The sequence below is a fragment of the Larus michahellis genome, chromosome 9 (assembly GCF_964199755.1).
Source record: "Larus michahellis chromosome 9, bLarMic1.1, whole genome shotgun sequence".
Classification (NCBI taxonomy): domain Eukaryota; kingdom Metazoa; phylum Chordata; class Aves; order Charadriiformes; family Laridae; genus Larus; species Larus michahellis.
This window is the reverse complement of record NC_133904.1, coordinates 50,770,414-50,793,092: the sequence shown is the minus strand read 5'-3', so window position 1 is coordinate 50,793,092 and position 22,679 is coordinate 50,770,414. Positions and strand designations below refer to the sequence as shown.

At 56.3% G+C, this 22,679-nt stretch overlaps 2 protein-coding genes across 4 annotated transcripts; one reads left to right on the top strand and one right to left on the bottom strand.

Moving 5' to 3' along the window:
* Positions 1 to 15: 15 nt before the first annotated feature.
* On the bottom strand, positions 16 to 15,583 carry ZDHHC9 (zDHHC palmitoyltransferase 9). Of its 3 annotated transcripts, none has more exons than XM_074600825.1 (10): positions 15,492 to 15,583; positions 14,890 to 15,173; positions 6,611 to 6,771; positions 5,874 to 6,032; positions 4,757 to 4,894; positions 4,554 to 4,602; positions 4,164 to 4,266; positions 3,897 to 4,000; positions 3,192 to 3,360; positions 16 to 2,385 (listed from the first exon to the last, which is right to left on the bottom strand). In XM_074600825.1, exons 2-10 carry the CDS (start codon positions 15,054 to 15,056, stop codon positions 2,281 to 2,283), a joined length of 1,155 nt encoding a protein of 384 aa, XP_074456926.1. In that variant the 5' UTR covers positions 15,057 to 15,173; positions 15,492 to 15,583; the 3' UTR covers positions 16 to 2,280. The 3 variants fall into 3 exon arrangements, with proteins under 3 accessions (XP_074456926.1, XP_074456927.1, XP_074456928.1); XM_074600826.1 differs by having other exon boundaries at positions 111 to 2,385; positions 15,530 to 15,569; XM_074600827.1 differs by having other exon boundaries at positions 111 to 2,385; positions 15,297 to 15,514.
* A 171-nt stretch (positions 15,584 to 15,754) lies between these two features.
* On the top strand, positions 15,755 to 22,101 carry UTP14A (UTP14A small subunit processome component). The gene is made up of 14 exons (XM_074601021.1): positions 15,755 to 16,061; positions 16,316 to 16,386; positions 17,058 to 17,122; positions 17,291 to 17,433; positions 17,586 to 17,741; positions 18,678 to 18,797; positions 18,879 to 18,973; positions 19,214 to 19,337; positions 19,429 to 19,506; positions 19,946 to 20,336; positions 20,457 to 20,836; positions 20,914 to 21,101; positions 21,174 to 21,273; positions 21,654 to 22,101. Exons 1-14 carry the CDS (start codon positions 16,002 to 16,004, stop codon positions 21,924 to 21,926), a joined length of 2,244 nt encoding a protein of 747 aa, XP_074457122.1. The 5' UTR covers positions 15,755 to 16,001; the 3' UTR covers positions 21,927 to 22,101.
* Positions 22,102 to 22,679: the final 578 nt, after the last annotated feature.

Here is a 22,679-nt window from a genome sequence, read left to right as displayed (position 1 = left end):
TGAGACAAGGCAGATAAGCCACCCTGGAAGTGTGAGATGTAGAGGCTGGAAAGCCACAGGGAAGGGAAGGGGGCAGCGGGTTTGGGGAGGCACAGACAGAGGCAGAGGCTACAGCTCAGCCATTTTTCAAACCAATTAAGTTTCCTTCATTGTTTTAAAATTAAAAAAAAAAAAAAAAAGAAGAAGAAAAAGAAAGAAACCCCAACCCTCGCCCTACCCCCACTTCCTTCACAGAGAACCTGAACAGAGCAGGCAGGAACCACAGGTGCAGGCAGCATCCGCGACGGCCCCAGCAGGCAGCACTCAACACACCGCATTAGAAAATAGATTAGTAAAACCAAAAAATACACTTTTTCACAACGAGTTTGAGATTTGGTCAGTAGCGTGTTGGGGCAGGTGGGAGAGGAGGGGTGCTCCCACCGCCAGCAGGGTGTGTGGGGCCTGGGGCTGCAGCTGGGGCTTGTCCCAGGCCCCCCTGCCCCGGGGGGACAGGCCAGGTCTGGCTGCAGGGTGGCAGCGGCTGCGAGCTGGGCAGCTCCGGCCCCACTGGCAGTGGGAGGTCCGAGCTCCTTCCCTGGTAAGTACCAGCAGGGAGCAGCTGCAGGGACACTCTGAACCTGCTGCCGGAGCCCAGGGCAGCAGCTCTGCCCTCTCCCCTGGGAGAGGAGACCCTGGCACTTCAGGAGAGGGGGCAGCGCTGGTCGCCACATTAATACCACTTCAGCCACTGCCAGGCACGGCCCAGGTCAACACTGCAAGGGGGCAGGGAAGAGGAGCAAGTTGGGAGGCACACATCAGGCTCCGGGGGGACAAGGCTCCCCGCTTCGCTCCACGCCACTGTCAAAAGCAGGATGGCATACGAGGCCAGGGAAGGAAGAGCAGCAAGTTCACGCTGCCAGGCAGGAGCATGATGGAGAAACAAGCAGGACCGACCCGGCAGGACATCCTCCACCTGCCACCCACCTACTGCATGTCTGCGGGGAGGCACACAAGTACCCAGCACTGGGATGGAGAGCTGCCAGGGCGCAAAATCGCCTTCCCTCCATCGCTGGCGCTTGCGGGGACCCAGCAGACACAAGGCTCTTCCCAGCCCAGCTGCCACGCGCAGGACAGGGAGTGTCACAGTGGAAGAGGAGCCCTGCCATGGCACAGAGCTCTCCCACCACTACCTGCCCCTGGCCTCTCCTCCCTCCTCTGCCGAGGAGGCGCGGATGGCCGACACCGCACAGCCAGTCCCAGGACAGCTGGCAAAGCCCAGGGAAGAGTCAAGGCTCTGAAAGCCAGTCGAGGATGGCTGAGAAATGCAGGGCAAGGCAGGGGGGACATGGGGGCACAATGACACGACACAGAATTGGGGCTGAGGCTCTGCAGAGCAGCGGCCGAGTGGTGTGCCACAGCCTGGCGAGCAAGGGGAGGGCACGCCTGTGCTCGGCACAGGAACCCGGGAGCAAACGCAGCCCTGGCACAAGCTAGAGAGCCAGTGGCACAGGTTGACCCTCCCCTGCAGCTTGATACACCCCTTGCACAACCGCTCTGCAGCCAGCGTGGGGTGGAGACAAGCGGCAGGAAGACAGGCTGCCCCGCTCCTTCCCTCGAGCCCCAAGTCAGGCGTGAGCCCCGGGGAAAGACGGGAAGGAGGGCCCCTGCCGCAACTGCTCTTGCGCCAGCTAAGTCACACGAAAAGAAGGAGCACGGGAAGGAAGCTACTTTAAACATCGTTGCCAGCAGAACACCTTCCCAGTTGTCTTGGCCCTTTTGGCACCAAAATGTCTCCTGACAACCCCTGCCACGTTAACCAATAAAACAATGCCACAGATTAGAGGAAGGAGGGAGGAGGGGAGAGAGGACGCTACTGCCATAAATTGCTTTCCCCTTCCCACCAGGATTCCTCAGCAGTAGGGAGCAGGCCGACCCTAATGTCACTTCTGAGCTGCTTGACCACAAGTCATCTCGTCAGAAAGTTGGGGCCAAAGGGAGGGAAAGCCCTGGCCACCGAGCCGGTATTTAGCATCCAGGACAACCTGCAGAGCAAGAGGTCCTGCCTCGGCCTGCAGGCAGACCAGCTTCGGTGGTGGTGGGTGCCCCTCAGTGACCAAGGCAGGCCACTCAGGCTCGTTATCCTTTGACACCATGCACCGCCTGCGCATCGAGGTGAACAATGACTAAAGCAAAATGGCCATGAGGAATCGTTTGCCTGCCATCCAGCCCATCTCCTCCTCTCCTCTATCACTTCCAGCTTTGATTAGACAAAACAAGAAAGTTCTCCCTTTCAAGCAGATGCTAGTGCTCTGCTTGCCCAGCGTCCTGGGATGGGACTGGGAGCTCCCCAGACGTTAGCTGCTTCTCCTCTGGCATCTCAGCGTTGCTCAGGGATGGCACAGGGACCTGGAGAGAAAAGACAGCAGTGACTTGCACGAATACACCCCAATACAGAGAACCTGTCTGAGCTTGGCCCTGCTCCTGTCTCCAGCTCTACCAGGCAGAGCTCTCAGCAGTGTTTGGGAAGAGGAGAAACCAGGGGCCACCAAACAGGCAAAACAGCAGCTTCATGAAGATCTGGAGCACTGGACTGCTCCTACAGTAGTGGTCTGGACTGTTTCCACCAGAGAAACAGCAGCTCATGCCCAAGCAGGAGTAGGCCCAGCCACTTTCCACCGTGTTCACAGAATAATTTCAGTGGGAAGGGCACTCTGTAGGTCTCCTGTCCAACCACATCCTTAAAGTGGAGCTAATTTCGAAGACAGAGCAGGCTGCTCAGGGTCATATCCAGTGGAGCGATGGTTTTCTCCAAGGATGGCGATCCCACACCTGTGAGGGCCCTTCCCAGGCACAACCCTTCAGCTTGCACTCAGTGCCAAAAGATGCCTGCAATCTCCCACCCCTCCTCAGCCCCTCCTAGCCTCCATTAAGTGCCAGTTCCTGGGTGCTCTCACGGAGATGCAGCCAGCTGTGATTTCCTTTGAGGTTTACTAGGAGTCAGAGTAGCCCAGCACCCTCCCAGCCAGCCCCAGACAGACACCGGTTTCCAGGGCCAGAGCACAACAGGCTTTTCATTGGAGCCTCTCAGCAAGGCCATAAGTGCTGCTTTGCTCCTGCTAAGTCACACTATCAGCTTTCTCTCTGCTGGCCCAAAGCACCAGCAACTCCAAGCAGGACACCCACTCACTCCCCACACAGAGGGAATCACTCACGGCACTCAGGTGAGGAACGCTGCCATCCTTCTGCTGGGCGCTGCTCTCCTCTGCCTGCCCACCAGGGCCCTGGGCGACAGTGGGCTCTTGAGCGCTGGTCCCTCGTGGGCACGACTCCTCCTGAGTTGTGCTCTCCTCTTGCTGCAAGATGCCCCGTCTGTCCAAGACACTGCAAGAACAGAATCACACCGTCAGAGACCCCACGCCTCTCCCGAAGCCAACTTCTTTTCCTGTAGGAAAAGTGCTGGTGGAAGACAAATGTCAGGGGAAGGGGTTCCTCTTCAAAACAGGCTGTGCACAGCCCAAACCTAATTTACAGTGTCTATGTTCCTCCTGTGAAACCAAGCCCCTAGGAGAGCAGCCCTGTTCAGAGTGTGGGAGCCCACCAAAACAAGTGCCCTGGAAAGAGCGTCCACTCCATACGCTGCCCCAGGGAAGAGGAGCCACTCCTCCACCGGCTTCCCAAGCACATGGTGACAGCGAGCACATCACAAGCTTGAATCACTGAAGATATGCAAGGAAGGCAACACAGGACCTTCCTCCCCAGAGCACCCAGTCATGTCCCAAGAGACCTCCAGAAGCACTCAACACACACAGAGCTGGCAGAAGAGCAGCCAGGTCTTGCACCCAAACAAGGAAAGCTCCTCCCAGTCCTGCACTGGGCTCTGGGGGCAAAAGCGGCAGGGCTGCCCATTGAGAGCTTACCTGGGGGGAAGAGGCCCACAGAGCACCTCACAGCAGTTCTTCACTATGTTGCCATGGCTGTAGGGATTCTGCACGCGGTTCTTCCCAGTCCAGGACCCCTTAATCTGCAACAGTCAGGGCACAAGCTCAGGTCTGCTCCACCAACACCTGCCCACGGTGCCCTGCCTCAGCCTGCAGGGCATGTCAGCAAGGTGGGCACAGCCATGACACACCGAGGAAGTGATGAGAAACGGAGATGGCTCAGAGGAACAGAAAGACTCTACTTACATCTTCGTTGGTTGTCTGATTCAGTGCCACCAGGAAGGTGTGGAACCCAGTTAACCCCACCACTGACCACAGGGTGAAGAAACAGATAAGCACCTCCAGTACAGTAAGAAGAGTTAAGGACTGGGAGCAGCCTGGGAACAGTCCCAGCCCAGCTGTGTCACTACCCCAGGCACACCACCCTAACTTCTCCTCTTCTCCTAGACATGGTTTTCTGTTTTACCCTCCTCCCAAAAGCCACGAAATTGCTCTTCACCTTGTAATCATGGGGGAAAATGCCCTGAAAGACTCCTTAGAGAAGCCTCGGCATCAAGAGTCCAGCCCCTCCATAACACAGCTCACACTAACCCCCAGCTCTGGAGAAGCCAACCCCCTCGCTCTGTGGAAGGATATGTCCCTGGGGTTTCCTTCAACGTGTTCAGGAACCCAATCTTCAGAGATTCTGGCAATACAAAGAGAGAGACACTTTTTGTCTGGAACATCCCAGTGAGTCCAGTTCCCTTTCCCACTCCATCACTTCTGGGTTCGCAACACCGTCTGCATCACCCCTCCCCCTTAGCCAGCCCAGCCTTCCACCTCTCCGCAGCCAGACTCACTCAGTGCTACGTAGACTATGTTGAAGGTGAAGATGTAGATGGTGAGGAGTGAGAGCGAGAGGATGAAGAGGTAGAAATAGCGGTAGTTCCTCTTCCCCACGCAGTTGCCCACCCAGGGACAGTGATGGTCGAAGCGCTCTGTGAAAGCGAAGATGGAGGTCAGTGCTACTCTAGCACGGTCCTGCCTGCCTCCAGACGCTTACTCCTGTGCCCTGAACTCAAAAACTTCCAAGGCTGACAAGGACTCCCTGGGCCACCAAGTCCAACCCTCTGCTAACTCAGGGCCCCACATCACGGCCCCCTTCCAGAAGGGTAGGCCAGGTAAGAAAGCGCAAAATCAATTTACTAATGAGTCATTTTGCACATTAAGACAGAGTTTAAGAGCTTGGCCCCATGCACGCCTTCTCCCCCAAGAGACTTGAGGTATAATAGCTTTTACTAGAGCAGCACATAGGTTAGATGAAGGCCTGGGGGTTCAGAAGTTCTTATCTAACCCATGTGCCACTTTATTCCTACTAGAATTATTAGAAGACGGTTCAACGAACTGCATAAAAACTCAAAGGATGGGAAGCTGCAGAAGAGGAAAGGGATCCAAAAGAATGGGATTTCTTCCTTGAGAAGGGATGCTGAACATGAGCCAATTATGATACGCAAAAGGGCTAAGACAGCATCTGTTATGCAGCAAGGGGAACACAAAACGGGGCACTCAATGTAACAGCAGAATCTCCGTGCTGATGCAAGAAGCTGCTTTCACACAAGACGCAGCTCTCCACTGGAACCCTCTAGCCCAGCAAGGTCAGCAGTTGAGTGAAACTTAAAAATGGACTGCACATTTACATGGACAAGTTAGACTTATGTTAGACGAGTTATTGCCAAAGAAGTACTGACAAAAGATGAACCATCTGGCTTCAGGTTCTGAGCAAATCTCAAGCTCCTCGAGCTTAAGATGAGGCAGACTGTCCCCGTCTGTTCACAGCACACCACTCTGGATTCGCTCAGCAGGCGCAGCATGAGACCTGATACGGAGCGAAGCTGGGTGCAGATCTTCACCTATTCTCTTCCAAAGGCTCTCACCTAACACCCAGCCGCAGGATCAGGCACGGCCTCTTCTACTCACCCACACAGTTGTCGCAGATGCTGCAGTGAGAGGCACGGGGCGGACGGAAGATCTTACATGTGTAGCAATACTTCAGCTTCACTATCTGGTTGTTGATCTGGAAGTTTTTAATCCGCGGGGGTGGCCGCTGACCCTGTGGCACAGTCCCATTCGTGGCCTCTGAGAGAGACAACCAAGCAGAGATCAGACCTGCCTGCTACAACACGACAGGCCTAGAATGACAACTTGCCTCCCTGCTTCTCCTACCAGTGGGATCAGAGCCTGCTGGGTCTAGAGCCAGCAGCTGCAGCTCTGCTCACACGGTCCAGAGCCAACCTGGCAGCTTGGAGGCAGGAAGAGGGATGCCAGGGCTTCCATGGGCAGATTGAGAGGGGATGGGGCATGTGTGTCACTCTACAGACCCCCACCCACCAAAATTCCTCTATACCTGAAGGGGCCCAGATGAAGCTTCCTGCCCCTCTTCCCAAAAGCAAACTGAGTTTGTATGTACACAGCCACAAGAGAGAAAGCAGCACGTGAAAATGTTCCCAGAAAGGGAAGCAGGTACACCGCACCGTCTTTTTGAGACTCAGCCAAGCAGAATTAGCCAGCAGGTAGTAAGATGCCCCATTTGGGGCAATCCTCACTTCTGGAGGGCCAGGCAGGAAGAAAGGCTCTGCAGAGAACATAGCCTCTAGATACACCAGAAATACAGAGGCTTTTCCAGCCATCGCCAGTTCAGCTGGCTCCACACTCACCAATCTCCATCTCGATGAAGGCTGCCTCGTCAGGCAGGGCTCTCGGGATCACCCCAGGATCACTGAAGCTCGTCCGCAGGAGCGTGGCCATGGCGAACAGGAAGAGAACTGCTGCAAACACGGGGATGGCTGGGGACAGCTGGACTGCCAGGTACCGACACCTGCAGAGAAACGTCAGGAGGCGATGAATCAGACCACCGCAAGGTCTGCCTGAGCCAGGACCTGAAAGCCTGTCAAGGCATCAGAGTCCAGACTTTTCTGAACACTGGCTACGTCTTGAGAAGAGAGGCTGTTCAGCACTTCCTTCTGATCCCACCACCACACGGAAACACCCCTGGGGCTGCTTTAACGACTAGCCATGATCAAAGTACCACCATGTTTTTAACCAGCCAGGCACAGCATACTTTCCATTGTTTTGGTTTGTTTCCAGCTCCCATTTTGCTCAGAGTCACAGGCCACACCAGAAACCAGCCAGCTAGAGGGATCTTGCCTAGAGGACACCCGCTGCAGCCAGCTGCCAAGGGACAGACCATGTCTCCAGGAGAAGCACCCAAGGCCTGGTCTGAGAGCCCACCACTGGAGAGAGCCGGAAGGCACGGAAGCACATCAGAAGGCTGGGAATCTCTGGCTGTTCCCTAAAGAGGCAGCAGCTTCCAGTACCACAGAAATTACTTTCCAGGGATGAACTGTGTCTGTGCTTCTCAGGAATGGATTCACATGGAAGTGCAACATTCCCATGCAATAAGATGTCTGCCTTCCTTTGACTTTTCTGAGGTAAAGGACTTGAAAGCTCCAAATGAAGTAGAAAGGCTCCTGCCCCAAGACAACCCCAGCTCCAGAGAGAAAACACAGTGTAAGGTTTGTTTGCTTTATAAATACAGAAAGATGCAATGAGGAATTTATGTCGCTAATCCTTCTGATTGAGGCAGTGCAAATGGAGCAAAGAGATTAATCTCACTGTGGCCTGTGTCACTTCTGGACACCTCCAAACATGCCTCCATGGGCACTGCAGCACAGACCATGCAGATGGCCTGTACAGAGATCATGGTTCAGAGATGTACTGGCCTGAAAGAAAACATATTTCTACCCTGATTCCTTCAGAAACCCCCCGTTATGTCGGGGTGAAGTTCCTATGCAGATTTCCCATGGTTTAAGGGAAACCCCACCCAAATCCCAATGCTTGTGCAATATTTCCCCTCTCCTTGCATGCCTTGCTTCCCCAGGTTCCTCCCAACAAAGCTGGGTTCCCAGGCTTTCTGGTAAGCCCTGACTCCACAGGGGTGAGTCCAACCCAGACTCCTGCTCCCATCCACAGTTGCTCTCCAAGAAAGCATAAGGCTACTGTGGTGAAAGGCATGGGATTATCCTCCCCAGTGAATCTGTCATCCTAAGCAAGGCGATTCCTACGACATCCGTAGCATTAACAATTTAATTCCAGATAACCTTCCCACCCATAGCTTCTCTGAACACAGTAAAGTTTCTAGCTCCAGCTGGTTCCTTTGCAGCACTGAATTCTGCAAGCCTTCCACTGCAGAAGGATCACCGGGCTTTAATTTGCCATCACTTGATTCCAGCGAGTGTCCCCTGTGTGCAACGAGGTACAGAAAGGGCTGTAAACTGAAGCTACGGTATGCTTTTGAAGCTACAGTATGCTTTGGCCGCAGCTGCAGCATGCAGTGTCCACAGCGATGCACAGGGCCTGTCCCCTAAACCAACGTTGTTAATTTTAGACACTACAAACTCTACAGCTACTCAACACAACACAACTCTTACAGTTGTCCACGTGCAGAGCCCTGCCTACATTCGAAGAGCCAGGCTGAGCAGCCAGAGGACTGAGCCTCCCGTCTGTAGGCAGCCTAAGACAACTTTGCTTTCCCTTTGCAAGGGCAAAGTCTAGAAAGAGAGCTGCAAGTCAGTCAGCAATTAAACAGAAACCTTGGATCCCATTTTGGGAAGGAATATGGTTTTATTCTTCTAATAGCTGGACACAATCTGGCTCAAAGGGCTACAGCTTGACCCTTGTCCAGCTGCCATGACAGCTTTTATAACTGTTGTAACATGAACATGTTACAGGCTTAAAATACGGATTCATGAACTGTGTTAAAGCTGAGCCAAAACTGCGCCAGAGCTCCCAGCCTCAGATACACACTAACACCTTATAAGTTTCTTCAGTGTACTGTCAGCAAAGAGATTTATTACCTGCAAGCACATGATCTGTGTCGGGTGTACTCTCCCAGGCGCAGACCTGAAAGCTTTACAAAGCAGCACTCAAGAATAAACGGGATCAGTCCCTGCAGCAACCCGCGCGGTCCCCGCTCCATCTGCGTACGAGCACGAGCGTGGGATGTGACTCACTCCCTGCTGACCATTTCCCATGCATCTTTGTAAGGAAACCTGCCCTTTGGGGATGGAGCAAGTCCTGCTGTCCCTGAGGCACAGCAAGAGTGGCCTCAAGATCGATGTTACCACACCGCAGAGCGTGGCATGGGAATGGGAAGAAGCCTGCAATTTTAGGAGATGAAAGAGATGACTGCGCGACCATCCTCCCCGCTATGGGAAGGGAAGCGGCAGCATCCAGCCAGTACCCAGCCCTTCCATCCAGCTCCCAGCATGGCACAGGCACTGGGCAGGTTAGGTCCCCAATTCAGGAGGGGAGAGAAGCAATCTCAGACAGACTGTCTGTCTGCCCAGAGGTGGGGAGGGGGGAGGGACAAAGCCCCAGAGAACACCAGATGCCTGCTCTCCTGTCTGATGGGGAAAAGATACCTAGAAACTCATGCAAGGAAGTATTAAAACTAGGTCCTGCAGCTACCATTCACTGAAGTGCATGAGATGTCTGCTCAGCGAAGGCATTGTCCTGTTGCCATCATCCCTCCAGCATGAAGCAAACAACCAGGCACTGCGCTGGACGCTCAGCCCCGTCCCTCACGACGTGCCCTGGCACAGCAGGGGCTGAGCAGCACCCCCCTGCTTCCCCAGGGAGCTGGGCTGGCAGCACTGCTGTGTCCCCTCAAACGAACGTCCCGGAGGCCAGGTCAGAGATGTGTGAACGAGACAAACTCCCACCACGCTGAAACTGCACCCCAAGACACAACACCAAGCCCACCACGTTGACTCCCATCCCTCCCTGCGCTGGCGGAGCCTTGCTTTTAGGAAGGTGTCTTTTGGGGAAGATGCCCCGTCCATCTGCCACATCAGAGAAAGCCAAGTGCTGTCCAGAACGGCTAAGCAACAGGTAAGGCCTCCATGTGAGGTTTTGACTTGGTACTCACTAGCGCTGGGGAGTCTTCAGTCTACGCCTCGTCTACGGTGCGATTACGCTCAGCAATTCATTTGCAGTCCTAAGTAACAGACATTTTAAAGATCTTTTGTTTGGGAAAGCTGAGAGTCAACAGAGACATACTGTTGGCATGTACGGATATTGCTCCTCCTCCACTCCCAGTGCAATATCTGTGTTCTTGAGCATTTTGTCATCTAATAGCAGACAATAACAGCACTATCACAAGTCATCATCATGGGGGACGAGGGGGGGGGACTGGGGGGTGAGAAAGGCTTAAACAAAGAGATCATCAGAATAGAGCAGAGGGGGAGCAGCAAGAAGCAGCAGCTGGGAGGTGCCATGAGTTTACAGTGCAAGGACTGCTTGACCGATTATTTTGTGACAACTTCAGTAGGTCTGTTGTAAGCAGCACATTAAGCAAAGCTCTAGAGGAAGGGGAAAACACACCAGCCCCCATGGAAGTGGACCTCAGCCATGGCCATCAGGCAGCACATCTCACGGCCAGGCCCCTCCGGGGTTCAGTGCAAGCTCTGCTGTATAATTCATTTATGTCTCCCTTGCAATCACCTATTTAACTTTCCTAAGCTAAGGTATAACCACACTGTCTACTTGTCGTGAACGCCAGCAAAGCAAAGTGGCATCTTTACCAAATGCCTGACCCTCACCACAGCACTTACAGCCATCTGCATCTCCCAGAGCTGGGACCCTTTCCAGACACTGATGTACTTGTGGTCAGTGTGGAAACAGTTGTGCTGAAAACCTGGGTAACCGCCACACTGCAATGCTACAAGTTCGGGGCCCGCTCAGGCAGAACTTGAGCTGCCTACAGAAACTCTCTGCGTCTGTCAACAGCGATGCAGAAAGTGCTCGCTAGAGACCCACTTCACAGGCAGTTCCACTGCGAGCACATGCCACGTACTTCCAACCCAACCGATGCAGCAAGTGACTTTAGGCAGGAGACAGAAAGGTTATGCTGATGTTATTGCTCTTTTCCCAGCTACGCTCAAATCTCTGCACAGGCGGGAGAGCACCCCGACACCCGCGTGGGGAATGGCAGTGCTGCAGAGGATGCGCAGGCTGCAGGGAGAGGGAATTGTTTTCTGAGAAGTAGCCCACATACAAGAAAAAGGGCATGCAATCCAAAAATCCGGAAGCAGCCACTTTGCGCAGAAACACGTCTTCACGAGCAAAATCAGCTGAACTCCAGATACCAACAAGTTTACCTCTATCATAACTACTAAAAAGTGCCAATCAACTTGTGTGTAAGTTTTGACAATGCTTGACATAGACCTAACCAGAGGTAAAAGCCAGCTCAGAAGCACATGTTTTTCAGTGCAAAATCTTGGAACTTCAGGCTTTGGAAAAAAAAAAATTTAAAAAATATTAAGTCACATGAAAGGTCAAGCATAGATTATTTTTTTCCAACTCATCAGAAAACAAAGAAATTTTAATCTCTACATAGGTAAGAAAGTAGAAAAAAAAATAAAGCGATAAACATGCTTCGTTATTGGAAAAGCAAACAGCAGCCCCTTCCCGCACTCAGGAGCCTGGCATTGCAGGCGCTATCTTGCCTGTAACATTTAAAGTGTTGACGGTTCATACTGAAAAGCTGAAGACAAAAGAAATCCAGTTCTCTTGCAGCTGCTTTGGAGAGCTGAATGGAGAAGTCTCACTTCAGGAGGGCCATTACAGACACGCTGGCAAACTGCAACGGAAACCCCCAGCAGCCAGAGAGAGGACGCTACCTCCCATCATCTTAATTCCCAAACGGATTTCACTAATTGCTTTACCTGGGCTTCTCTTCATGCTCGAATACCACAAGCATAGTTAGACAACTAAGTGCCCTATCACAAAAGCTGACATACCAAATAAGTGCCTGAAATAACGCCAGGAGGATATTAAACAGAATTTTATGTGACACGTTATGGTCACAGAGTAGACCCAATTAAATATAGGTCTCGGACCCTGCAGGGACCAGCCTCAGCCCTTGAGCAGCAGAAGCTGCTTTCTGCCAAGGTAGTAGAGAGAGAGGTGCCCTTGGGCAGAGGACTCTGGTCGCTGCAGAGCACTTCCCCGGGAGCCAGTACAGCTCCACGGCTTCTGCTTTATCTGGGAGGGAGGAGCTGGATCTCCAGGTACAGCGCTGATAGCTCAGCCAGTCCTCCAGGGCCTGCTGGCTCCCCAAGGAAAAGACTTACCCGATCTAGACCACAGCTCTGCGGTCTAGGGGATAAAAACATAAAAATTCCCCCACACGGGGCTGAGGAGGCTTCAGACCATTCAACTGGAGATGCGGCAGATGAGCCGACAGCATCAGAGCTACTTGGAGGGGGAAAAAAAATACCACCAGCAGCAGCCCAAACAGAAAGGCTGTCATTTATTTCACGGCCGGGGAGGACTCTTTCAGGGAGGAACGCGTGGCTTATCTCATGACGCGCGATGCCAGTCACCACCGGCTCTCCAGCAAGAGCGTTTGTAATCAGAGCCCAGCCAGAGCAGCCTGGAGGGCGAGGATCAAACCCGCACTGGCTCGGATCGCCTAGCAAGACATTTTCTGGCTTCAGGCGTCCCCGAGCCTTGTTTAGACAAGGTGTGAGTGCGCAAGTGATTCAGCTGAATGAAATAAGCATTCACAACACAGGCACCCCTGCAGTGAGAGTACAAGAATTAAAAGGACTCCTCCACCCACCACAGTCTGCTTCTCTCCAAAACCAGATTCTAACAACCCTGTTCCTCCGTAGCACAAACTTTAAGGGAGAAATCATGAATTTCCACACAAACGCCAAAGAATCTGCCAAAGGCCGAAACAAATGGATAACACAGAGAAAAGATAAAGGCCGAGACCCTTATGCAAAAGCAGCCTAACGCACGCAGAAGGCATACAGGGTAAGCAGGGCTCGCGAGCACCCAAGCTGCTCATCTTCTCAGCTTGGGCAGTGAAGCAGAGACACTGTGGAGTGTTTTCTGGTTGGGAAGGCAATATTTCGTCCCTATCACAAGTTCAAAAATCCCCAAAGAATTTCAAACCAAACCCACCTCTTTCAAACAGAAAACTTCAAGGTGTTGTGCTTTTACAGGATGAAATGGATATTTTGGATTTTCCCAAACTTTTCCTCATCTCCCCAGTTGAAACCACTCAGATGATTTAACTAAAATTCAGAGACGACTCTGCTCCCAGCTAAACTTCCCCCAGGCCAGCAGTTCCCACAGAGACCACCCTCTGGCTCTACGCAGAAGGCAGGTCCTGGGTGTCTGGGTGCGAGCAAGGATGGGAGCGACCCTGACACAGGGCTATGCCTCCCAGAGCACAGGAAGGGGCTTCTTGAGTAATTTCTAGTCCCCCACTGCAGCCACGGCAAACCAGCCATCGCGCCACCGGCTCTGCCGGCATGGCCTAGGACTGGAAAGGCAGCCTTGGGTTGCTCTGCCCCACACAACCATGGCAGGCAGCTGGCGACGGCAAACATGGTAGAGCGGGATGTGGCTTCACTCTTCGGCTAAGGACAGGCTCCACAGGGAGTGAGAGCAATTATCCCTTGCAATAAGTGTTTCTGGAGCAGTAATAAATATTTCTGGAGCAGTAACACTTATTAGTTCTTCCTGCAAGGCAGGAAGTCTTAGACCCATTTTTCAGATGGCAAAAAACCAAACAACAAAACAAACAGTGGTGTCATTTCATACCTTTGAATTTAGACTGAGTCAGGGATAATTTGGGCTTTCCACACTCAGGATCCCAACACCTCGCATTACAGTTGTATGGCACCTGCCTCCAAAGATACACGACGACTAAGCAGAAAAACCAGTCCCATACCTGACCAAGACCCGATGGTAGCCACTTCATTGCTGCTCTTGGGATGTGGCAAGCCTTGTCAGACTGTTCCAGAAAGCCCTTTCCAAGGCTGCCAGCAATATCCGCTAACAAGAGGAGCTAGGGAGAGCGATGCCGGGCCAGGGGAAACCAAGACAAGTTCCCTCGTCTGAGGAAGATGTCTAGGAGGCCAGCATCTGGAGGAATAGCCAGGGCTTAACCAGCGAGCAGTTTCTTCCGCTTGCTTTCCTGGCTTAAAGGGCTTTTGTGTTACCCAACACCAGTTAGGACCTTGGCCTCCCTAAGAACAACATAAACATGCTGATGGAGACAGAGGAAGGAAAGTTTCGCAGTTGTTGGCTGATCCAAGCTCATCCTCAAACCAGGAACAAGGGGCAGTTCTGTCCGCTCCCCACAACATCATCGCTTAGGCAAACACAGGCTTTTTTTCCCCCCTTTGTTTGTTTTTTTGTAGGATTAGTCTAAGGCCAGATCAGTTTCCCAACGCAGCTCACACAGGAGAGCTGTGGGGAGGGGGCAGGCCCTGCTCTTTCCACAGCATCCAAGACTTCAGCTGCAGGTCTTTAGGCTGCTGAGCTGATCTAAAAGGGCAGCCAGATCCTCTCCAAACACCAGGGCTCCAGCTCCCGGGAGCATCTGCTGTAGTGCAGCACTCTGCAACACCCAGCTAGCTGGCAGCTGCAGGGCAGGTTGGATCAGTGCTAAACCTTGCTGCCACCGAGCTCACTCCTTTTTTTGTTAAATCTCTGGCTGGGTCACCTCCCTCATTGGGCCGACTGGGGGGCAGGGATGCAGGCTGGGCCCCACTGGCCTCGGCTGCGGCAGCAGCAGTGCCCTTGCACCCCGGCTATCCCCAGGCAAGAAGCAGGCGCCCCAAACCCCCGTCCCCTCTAACCGTGCTCAGGACAAGGGACTGCAAGTCACAAACACAGGGAAGCACACAAAAAGCTGGCATCGCATCGCAAGCAGAGCCAGGGGAAAACTCCATCCTCCCCCAAAACCTCCAGGGTCACTCTGCTGAGGGTGCAGAGGCAGATCCCGCCAGAGAGCCCTGCACCCAGCTCCTCTCCACCACCCTCCCCTCCCACTCCCGAGGCCACCGGGCAGTCGGGCCCCAACCAAGCCCTGTCCTGGGGCCACAGGGTCAGCCAGCCGCCACGGGGAACTCACTCGAAGGCGAAGAAGAGGGCACAGGTGCCGAGGATGAGGAAGAGCGTCAGGTAGAAGATGCCCTTCTGCCGGGCCATCATGATGCGGCCATCGCAGCAGAAGGTGTTCCTGCCCGGCAGCTTCTCCCATTTCCGAACCACCTTCTTCCTCGCCACCATCACCGACATGGCGGGGCCGTCACTGGGGCGGTGGCAGCCGCCACACCTCCAGGCGCTGCTGCTGCTGCTCCTCCGCCGTCCGCGGCCCCGGCATCATCGGGGACGGGGGGGAGCTCGGTCTGGGGGCTGCGGGGAGAGGGAGAAGCACCTCAGCACCGGGACCGGCGGGGAAGGATGGAGGAACAGAGGGGGCACGGCGGCCGTCGCTATGGCAACCCACCCGGGAGGGGTGTTGCCATGGAAACCCACCGGCGAAAGAAGGCGGGGGGGCGGGAAGCTCAGGCCCTGAGGGGAGTGGTGGGGCCTACCGGGAGGGGAGTGGGCAGGGCAGCCCCCACCTCACCGCCACTCTGGGACCCGACCCCGGGAGGGGAAAGGAAGGGCAGGGAAGGGAAGGGAAGGAAGAGCGGGGAAGGGCCCGACGCCACCGCCGCCGCCGCTCACCCCGTGCTGGTGCCAACAGCACCGGGCCGGGCCGCTACCTTTCCCTCAGCGCCGCAGGAGGGGCCGCCACGCCCCGCGTCGCCGACAGGGGCGGGGCCTCGTCAGCCATTGGCTTCTGCCGCCACCGGCGCCCCGCCTCGCCGCTTCCTGCTTTCTCATTGGTCCAGCGGGACGTCACTCTACGGGGTCTACCTCGACCCCGCCCCTCCTTGCTTTCTCATTGGGCCAGCGCGACGTCACTCTACGGAGGCTCCCTCCGCCCCGGTGCGGACAAGGGAAGGCGGGGCCCGACCGGGCCGCTCCCCCCGGGGTCCCGCTCCTAGGCTTTGCCCCGGGGGGAGCGGCCCGGTCGGGCCCCACCCGCCAGGCCCCGTTGCCACGGCAACCGTGACGTCAGGCAGGGCGGTGGTAGGAGTCCAGTCGGAAGCGTCGCGCTTTCTGGCAGCGTCGCGTTGCGGCCTGGCGCTTTACGGCGCGGCGCTTTACGGCTGTTCCCCGGCGTGAGGCGGGATGGCGGAGGAGTGGCTCGGGGTGGAGGCGGCCGTGAGCGCCAGCGAGGGCGAGGATGAGGTGAGGGCGGCGGGGAATGGGGTGGGATCGCCCTCCCATGGTAGTCGCCGCTGCTTTACGTGGTGCTCTGGGGGCTCCCGCGGCCCGGGGAGGCTGCAGGGAGGGCGGCGTGGCTTGGGCGGGGGTGCAGGCCGCGGCCCCCGGGCTGGCCCAGTTGTGCTGGGGCTTCAGGCCTGCCCGGGCAGGGGGTTTGCTCTGCCAGGCCCCTGCCTGAGCCGGGGCCGGGCTCTGTAATGGTGTCTGACGTGTTCTAGGGGCAGGAGGATGGTGAGCGGCGGCACCGACAACTCCTGGAGGCGGTCAGCTCCCTTTCCGGACGGAGGCGGTGAGTTGGGGGGGTGTCTGAGGGGCTTTTGCAGCAGCCACGCTGTGTTCCATCCCTGTTTTCCCCGGGGGGCCGCATAGGAGCGCTTTGGAAGGGGGCAGAAGGGAGGGCACTCGCTTCCCTTTCCCGCTGGTACCGGCTCTTCTGCCTCTGCCGTAGCAGCAGGTTGGAGGTGAAGTACGTGGGGGCACACGAAGAACCTTTCGGTTTATTTTCTTTTCATAGAATCACAGAGTCATAGCATACCAGGTTGGAAGGGACCTCAGGGTTCGACTGGTCCAACCTTTCTTGGCCAAAGCATGGTCTAGACAAGATGGCCCAGTACCCTGGCCAGCTGAGTCTTAAAAGTGTCCAATATTGGGGAATCCACCACTTCCCTGGGGAGATTATTCCAATGGGTGATTCTTCTCATTGTGAAAAATCTTGTGTCCCATCCAAATCTCTCCAGGAATAAATTGTACTCATTACCCCTCGTTTTTTCCATGTGACTCCATGTAAAAAAGGAGTCTCCTCCTTCTGTGTAGCCACCATTTAAATACTGGAACGTGGTGATAAGGTTTCCTCTAAGCTTTCTCTTCTCAAGGCTGAGCAAACACAGTTCTCTCAGCCTTTCCTCATATGGCAGGCTTCCCCGTCCCTTGATCATCCTGGTGGCCTTTCTCTTCTCACAGGCGGAAGCTGGCAGAACGTACGGAGGCAAGTGTGCAGGTGTCCGAGTTCAATGTCAGCTGCAAAGGTGAGATCCCCAGGAAGCTGGGCAGAGCTCCTGCTGTCTAACAGGGGCAGCACTACCCACTAACAGCTTAGGATTTGCTGTGTCTGCCTGGATCTTTGGGCTGAATGCAGCTGCAGCCCCTTGACTTGGCGATGCCGTGCCTGTGTTGACGTGTGGGACCTTGTGTAGGTGCTGGGGAGAAGCTGGTGCTGTCTGAGCTCCTGCAGCCCATACGTCCCAAATCTGCCCTGAGCAGCGTGAAGAAGGAGCTGACCAGAGTGAAGCAGAAAAAGGCAGTGGAGCTGCCGCTCAGCAAAGAGGAGGCAAAGCGGGTGAGTGAGCCTGTGCAGGCAGCAGAGGGAAGTTCTGGCCTTACGGGGCAGGAGAGCTGAGTTACTGTGCACCTCTCTACTCCTCCCTGATGTGGACTGGCTTTTTTTCTGTACATCAGCCTTTCTATGCTCACGCTTTTCCTTTCTTGCAGGTTGTGAGGGAAGCTGCCTATGTCGGGACCTCTAAAGACGTGGGCAAATGGCAGCAGGTGGTTTTGCAGAACCGCCGAGCAGAGCAGCTAGTTTTCCCTCTGAAGCAGGAGATTGCTACAGTCGTCCCCCTGGAGCGAGTGACTTCAGCGTGGAAGGTGGGTGCCGTCACATCTCACACAGCTCCCAGGGCTCAGCTGGGGCAGCTCAGTGTTTCCTGGCTGCACTGGGAGGAGTGAGGTAGACATGAGGAAGGCCCAGCCTGTAGCAGAGGCTCTGGGCAGGTGCATGCTGAGCTTGGGAAGACTTAAAAGGGAAGTATTCTGTGTTCCTCACACATAGCAGATGTGTAAATGTTCTCTGGGAGAGGCCAGGTAAGGCATAAGCAGGGGCTTTGGAGCCTGCTCTGTCCCCTCTCCTCTTTTTAACCTTTCAGCTCTAGGCACACAGGCTGAGACTGCTGTTTCCCAGCCCCTGGGCTGAGCCTGCTAGTAGCCCTCAGCCACTTGTGCTGAGGCAGAGCGGGGGGTTGGTTTGTCAAAGCCTGTGTAAGGGTGCTCTTGGTTTTGAACGCGAGGTCCCATGGGGATGTGCTGCTGGCATCAGAGTCGCTGTCGCCCCTGAGAGCTCTCCCAGCTGGCCACAGGCTCCCATGAGAGGCAGCTCCTGCTGAACTCCCGACATACGCGGTACTCGCCTCAATCTGGCCAAAGGTCGCTTTCCGTTGTGGTGGGACATGGTGTTGCATAGCCTGGAACTTCTGCTGTGTGCTTGTTGTCCTGTGCTACGTGGTCAGCACTGCCTGTTGACTGCGAGCCTGTTTCTCTACCCTGGTAGGAATTCTGCCCGCCCTAACCTGGTGCGATGGCTGGGAGGGCACCTAGGCAGGCTCACGGCGAGCCTCAGGCTGTTGTGTGGGACCCGTGAGCAGGGCTGTGACCCCAGCGCCCACGAGGAAGGGGACACGCTTCTCTGGGCCCTCCTGTGGACCTGCTCAGAGGCACCAGGAAGGATGGGGACGTCTGGGGGAGTGTTGGCTCTTGCAGTTCTTCTCGTCTCATCGTGCTCTTGCGGTTTCTATTCTGTCCCAACAGGCCCGAACTCCCCTGGAGCAGGAGATCTTTGGACTGCTCCACAGAACGCAGCAGCCCATCACAGACCCGCTCCTGACGCCGGAGGAGACAGCCTCGCTGCAGGCAATGAGCTTGGAGGAGGTAAGTGCTTTGCCCCCGTGCCGTGCCCTGGCTCTGAACGCCTCCTCTTGGCGCCTGCCCTCACTCTGTGCTCCCTGGCAGGCCCGACAGCGGCGGGCAGAGCTGCAGAAGGCTCGGGCTCTGCAGTCCTACTACGAAGCCAAGGCTCGGCGAGAGAAGAGGATCAAGAGCAAGAAGTAAGGCTGTGCCTTTGCTGGGCTTGGTGTGGTGGGAAAGGGCAGGGTCTTGGCCTCGGCGCTGGAGCCGACCCCAGTGCATGGGTATGGCCAAAACATGGAGGAAGGCAGAGCGGCCGCTGTCCTCCCCGGGATCTGTGACGTATCAGGCAGCCTCCTGCCGAAAACAGCACTGTGTTCCCAAGGGCCTTCCCAGCACCATGGGGTCTCACTCCCTGGCTCTCTGCCCTTGTGCTGCAGGTACCATCGTGTGCTGAAAAAAAGCAAGAGACGCAAAGCTTTAAAGGAGTTTGAGCTGCTGCACAAGTCGGACCCTGAGGCCGCCTTGGCAAAGCTGGAGGAGCTGGAGCAGCTCAGGATGCAGGTGCTGCTTCTGCGTTTCTCCCCCACCCCTTGGGAAGTCCCCTCTTCTGAGCGTGCTCTTTCTGATGCTTCTCTCTTCCTCTTCCACCTAGGAGCGGATGAGTCTTAAGCACCAGAACAAGGGAAAATGGGCCCGCTCCAGGGCCATTATGGCTAAGTATGACCTGGAGGTGAGATCACAGAATGGTTTGGGTTGAAGGGACCTTAAAGCCCACCCAGTGGCACCCCCTGCCCTGGGCAGGGACACCTCCCACCAGCCCAGGTTGCTCCAAGCCCCGTCCAACCTGGCCTTGAACCCCTCCAGGGATGGGGCAGCCACAGCTTCTCTGGGCAACCTGGGCCAGGGGCTCACTGCCCTCAGTGTAAAACACTTCTTCCTTATGTCCAACCTAAACCTGCCCTCGTTCAGTTTAAAATCATTGTCCCTTGTCCTGTCACTACAGGCCTTGGTACAAAGTCTCTCTGTTCTTATAAATCCCTTTTACATGTTGAAAGGCCACAATAAGGTCCCCGATGCAGGGTGGGGAATGGGGAGACAGCTGAGGTGGGGCAAGGAAGGTGGGCATGTTGTTTCTGGCCTGTGTTAGAAACATGTCAATCCCCTCCCAGGCCCGCAAGGCCATGCAGGAGCAGCTGGCCAGGAACAAGGAGTTGATGCAGAAGGTGCGGGTGGAGCTGCCTGAGGAGGAGCCAGGTGATGTGCCCGAGGAGGACCTCACGTCGGTGACCGTCCCCACCGTCCCTGCGGGTGCCAACACAGCTAATCCCTGGATGCTGGGCAAACCCAGCGGCCCAGCCGAGGAGCCTGAGGTGCAGGAGCGTCTTGAAGACGTTGCGGTGCCTGGTGCTGCGGAGAGCAAGGAGGAGATGTCAGAGGAGGAGGAGATGTCAGAGGAGGAAGCTCTGCTGCAAGGCTTTGAGCAGAAACGACACGCGCGACAGCAGCAGGCAGGGAGCCCTGAGGGACAACGTGAGGAGCTCACAGCCCCGGGCAGTGCAGGTCTGGTGTGCTGCAGAGTCGAGCAAAGGAAAGGGGGTCGTGGGGGCTGTTTTCTGCTGTCCTGCTCTCTCCCTCCCTGCTCCTGGGTGACTGTTTCTCACCTGTTGCCTCAATCCGTAGGTGCTGATGAGACGGAGGTGGTTACTGAACTGCCGGGGAACAGCCCCATCCACCCCGTCTGTGCCGAGGAGCAGACGAGCCTGGGGATTGAGCAGCCTGCCCAGGCCCAGGAGGAGACACTGCTGTCGGAGCAGCTGGGCCGGGTGCGGACGATGGAGGATGTTGAGGCTCTGGCCTCAGAGGAGCGTGTGGAAGAGCAGGAGAAGCCAACAGCCCCAAGAGCAGAGAAGGGAGTGCGGCAGCAGAAGGAAGGCAGAGCTGGGGACAATCATGACAAGAAGCCGCCGGCCAAGAAGAAGATGATTAGCCTGCAGGCTGTGCTGGCTGGGAAGTCCCAGGAGGCTCAGTGCCCCAGCCTACCTGTGGTCGTGGAGGAGGAGGTCAGCGGGATGAGATGAGCTTGCCCCTTGGTCCCAGGGCCAGGCTGACTGCAGGGCACTGACTCCTCTCTCCACAGGAGGGTGGCATCGACCAAAGAGGGGTCATCACAGAGGCCTTTGCTGGGGACGACGTGGTCGCTGACTTCCGCCGGGAGAAGCGCAAGGCAGAGGAGGCTGGGAAGCCGCAGCCGGTGAACTTGGTGCTGCCGGGCTGGGGCGAGTGGGGAGGCACCGGACTGAAACCCAGCGCCAAGAAAAGAAAACGGTAAGTGTGGAAGGGCTGCAGCAATGTGCCTCGGCCCAGCACCAGGGCCTGACGTCTTTGCTTGCCCGGCAGGTTCCTGCTCAAGCCGCCCCCGGCGCCTCCCAGGAAGGACAAGCACTTGCCACACGTCATCATGAGCGAGAAGCGCAACATCCACGCGGCAGCACATCAGGTGGGTGATGCCCAGCCTCTGTGATTGGCAGCAGCGAGCGCTCCAGCACCCAGGCTGGCCCAGAACCGTCCTGTGTCCCGTTCCCAGAGCATCCTGAATCCCTGCCTAGCCACGTAGTTTCCAGCTTTGATGACCCAGAGGCCAGTAGGGTGATGGAGGGAAGAGGAATTTTCAGGACTGCTCCCTTGACAGCTGCTGCCACCTTCCTGGGCTCTGCTGGAGGGGATGGAGGGGGGTGGGCAGCGGGGCAGGGGCCTGGAAGCACAGTGTGAGCGTGTCCTGGACGAGTGGGAATCGGCAGCAGCGTGGGATGAGAGCAGCCCCTGCGGTGCTGGGCTGGGTCGCTGTGGGGGTTACCCCCCTGCCCTCTTTCCCCGCAGGTCAGCGAGCTGCCCTTCCCCTTTGAGAGGCACCAGCAGTTTGAGCAGAGCATCCGGATGCCGATGGGCCCCACCTGGAACACGCAGCGTGCTTTCCAGAAGCTGACCGCCCCCCGCGTCGTTACCCGAGCAGGCCACATCATCCAGCCCATCTCTGCCGAGGATGTCGCCGATGTGGCTGCCACGGCTGGCAGTGGAGCCAAGCCAGCGCTAGAAATTGAGCCCAAGCGGCAAGAGCAGCCCTTTCGTCGCCCGCGCAAGAGAGTGCGGTAGCTCCATGCCCGTGTGTCCCTGGTGCTTGGACTGGAGCAGGCGGAGGAACCGGGAGAGGCTCCTGGTTCTGTCCAGTACCTTCTGCCACTTCCCCTGCAATAAACAAGCTCCTGGCCTGCCTTGCCTGCGCACTCTGGTGCCTGCCCAGGCAGCGCCCGGCACGGGACAGCTGTGCCCTCCTGCCTGTCCTTGGGGCCCCGTGCGGGGCAGGGTGGCTTGGCCTGGTGTGACGTGACCAGCGTGCTGCGGGGCAGGCCGGGGAGCTACGGCGAGGGGCTGGAGTGCGGCGAGGGGGTGGAGCAGCCGCCGGTGCTCCCTCGGGGCCGGGTTTCACTTGCCCTGGGTTTTTTTTGTCTTTCATACCCCTATTTTTTATATATAATATAACATAGATATTTTATTTTTTTAATCTTGGCTAAAGGGGCTTTCTGACAGCCCTGCTGTGCTGAGCCCGGCCCCGGGCCGCCCCTCCTGGGGTCCACCTGCAGCTCCAGAGCACCTTCTGCCCCGCTCTGACAAACCCCCTCAGCTGGAAAAGGGGTCTGTGTGCGGCGCTGCCCTTGTGCAGGCGCTGGGAGCTGGCTCTGCCCCTGGCGCAGCCACCCTGCCCTCTTCCTGCCGCTGAGCCCAGCCTCCCTGCCCAGCCCAGCCCTCCCAGGGTGACGCAGGGTGCTCGGGGTGCTTGGTGCGTCCGGCACTAGCGGAGGGATGTGCCGGAGCCTTATGGTGAAACAGGAGCGGGCAGGGAGCGCT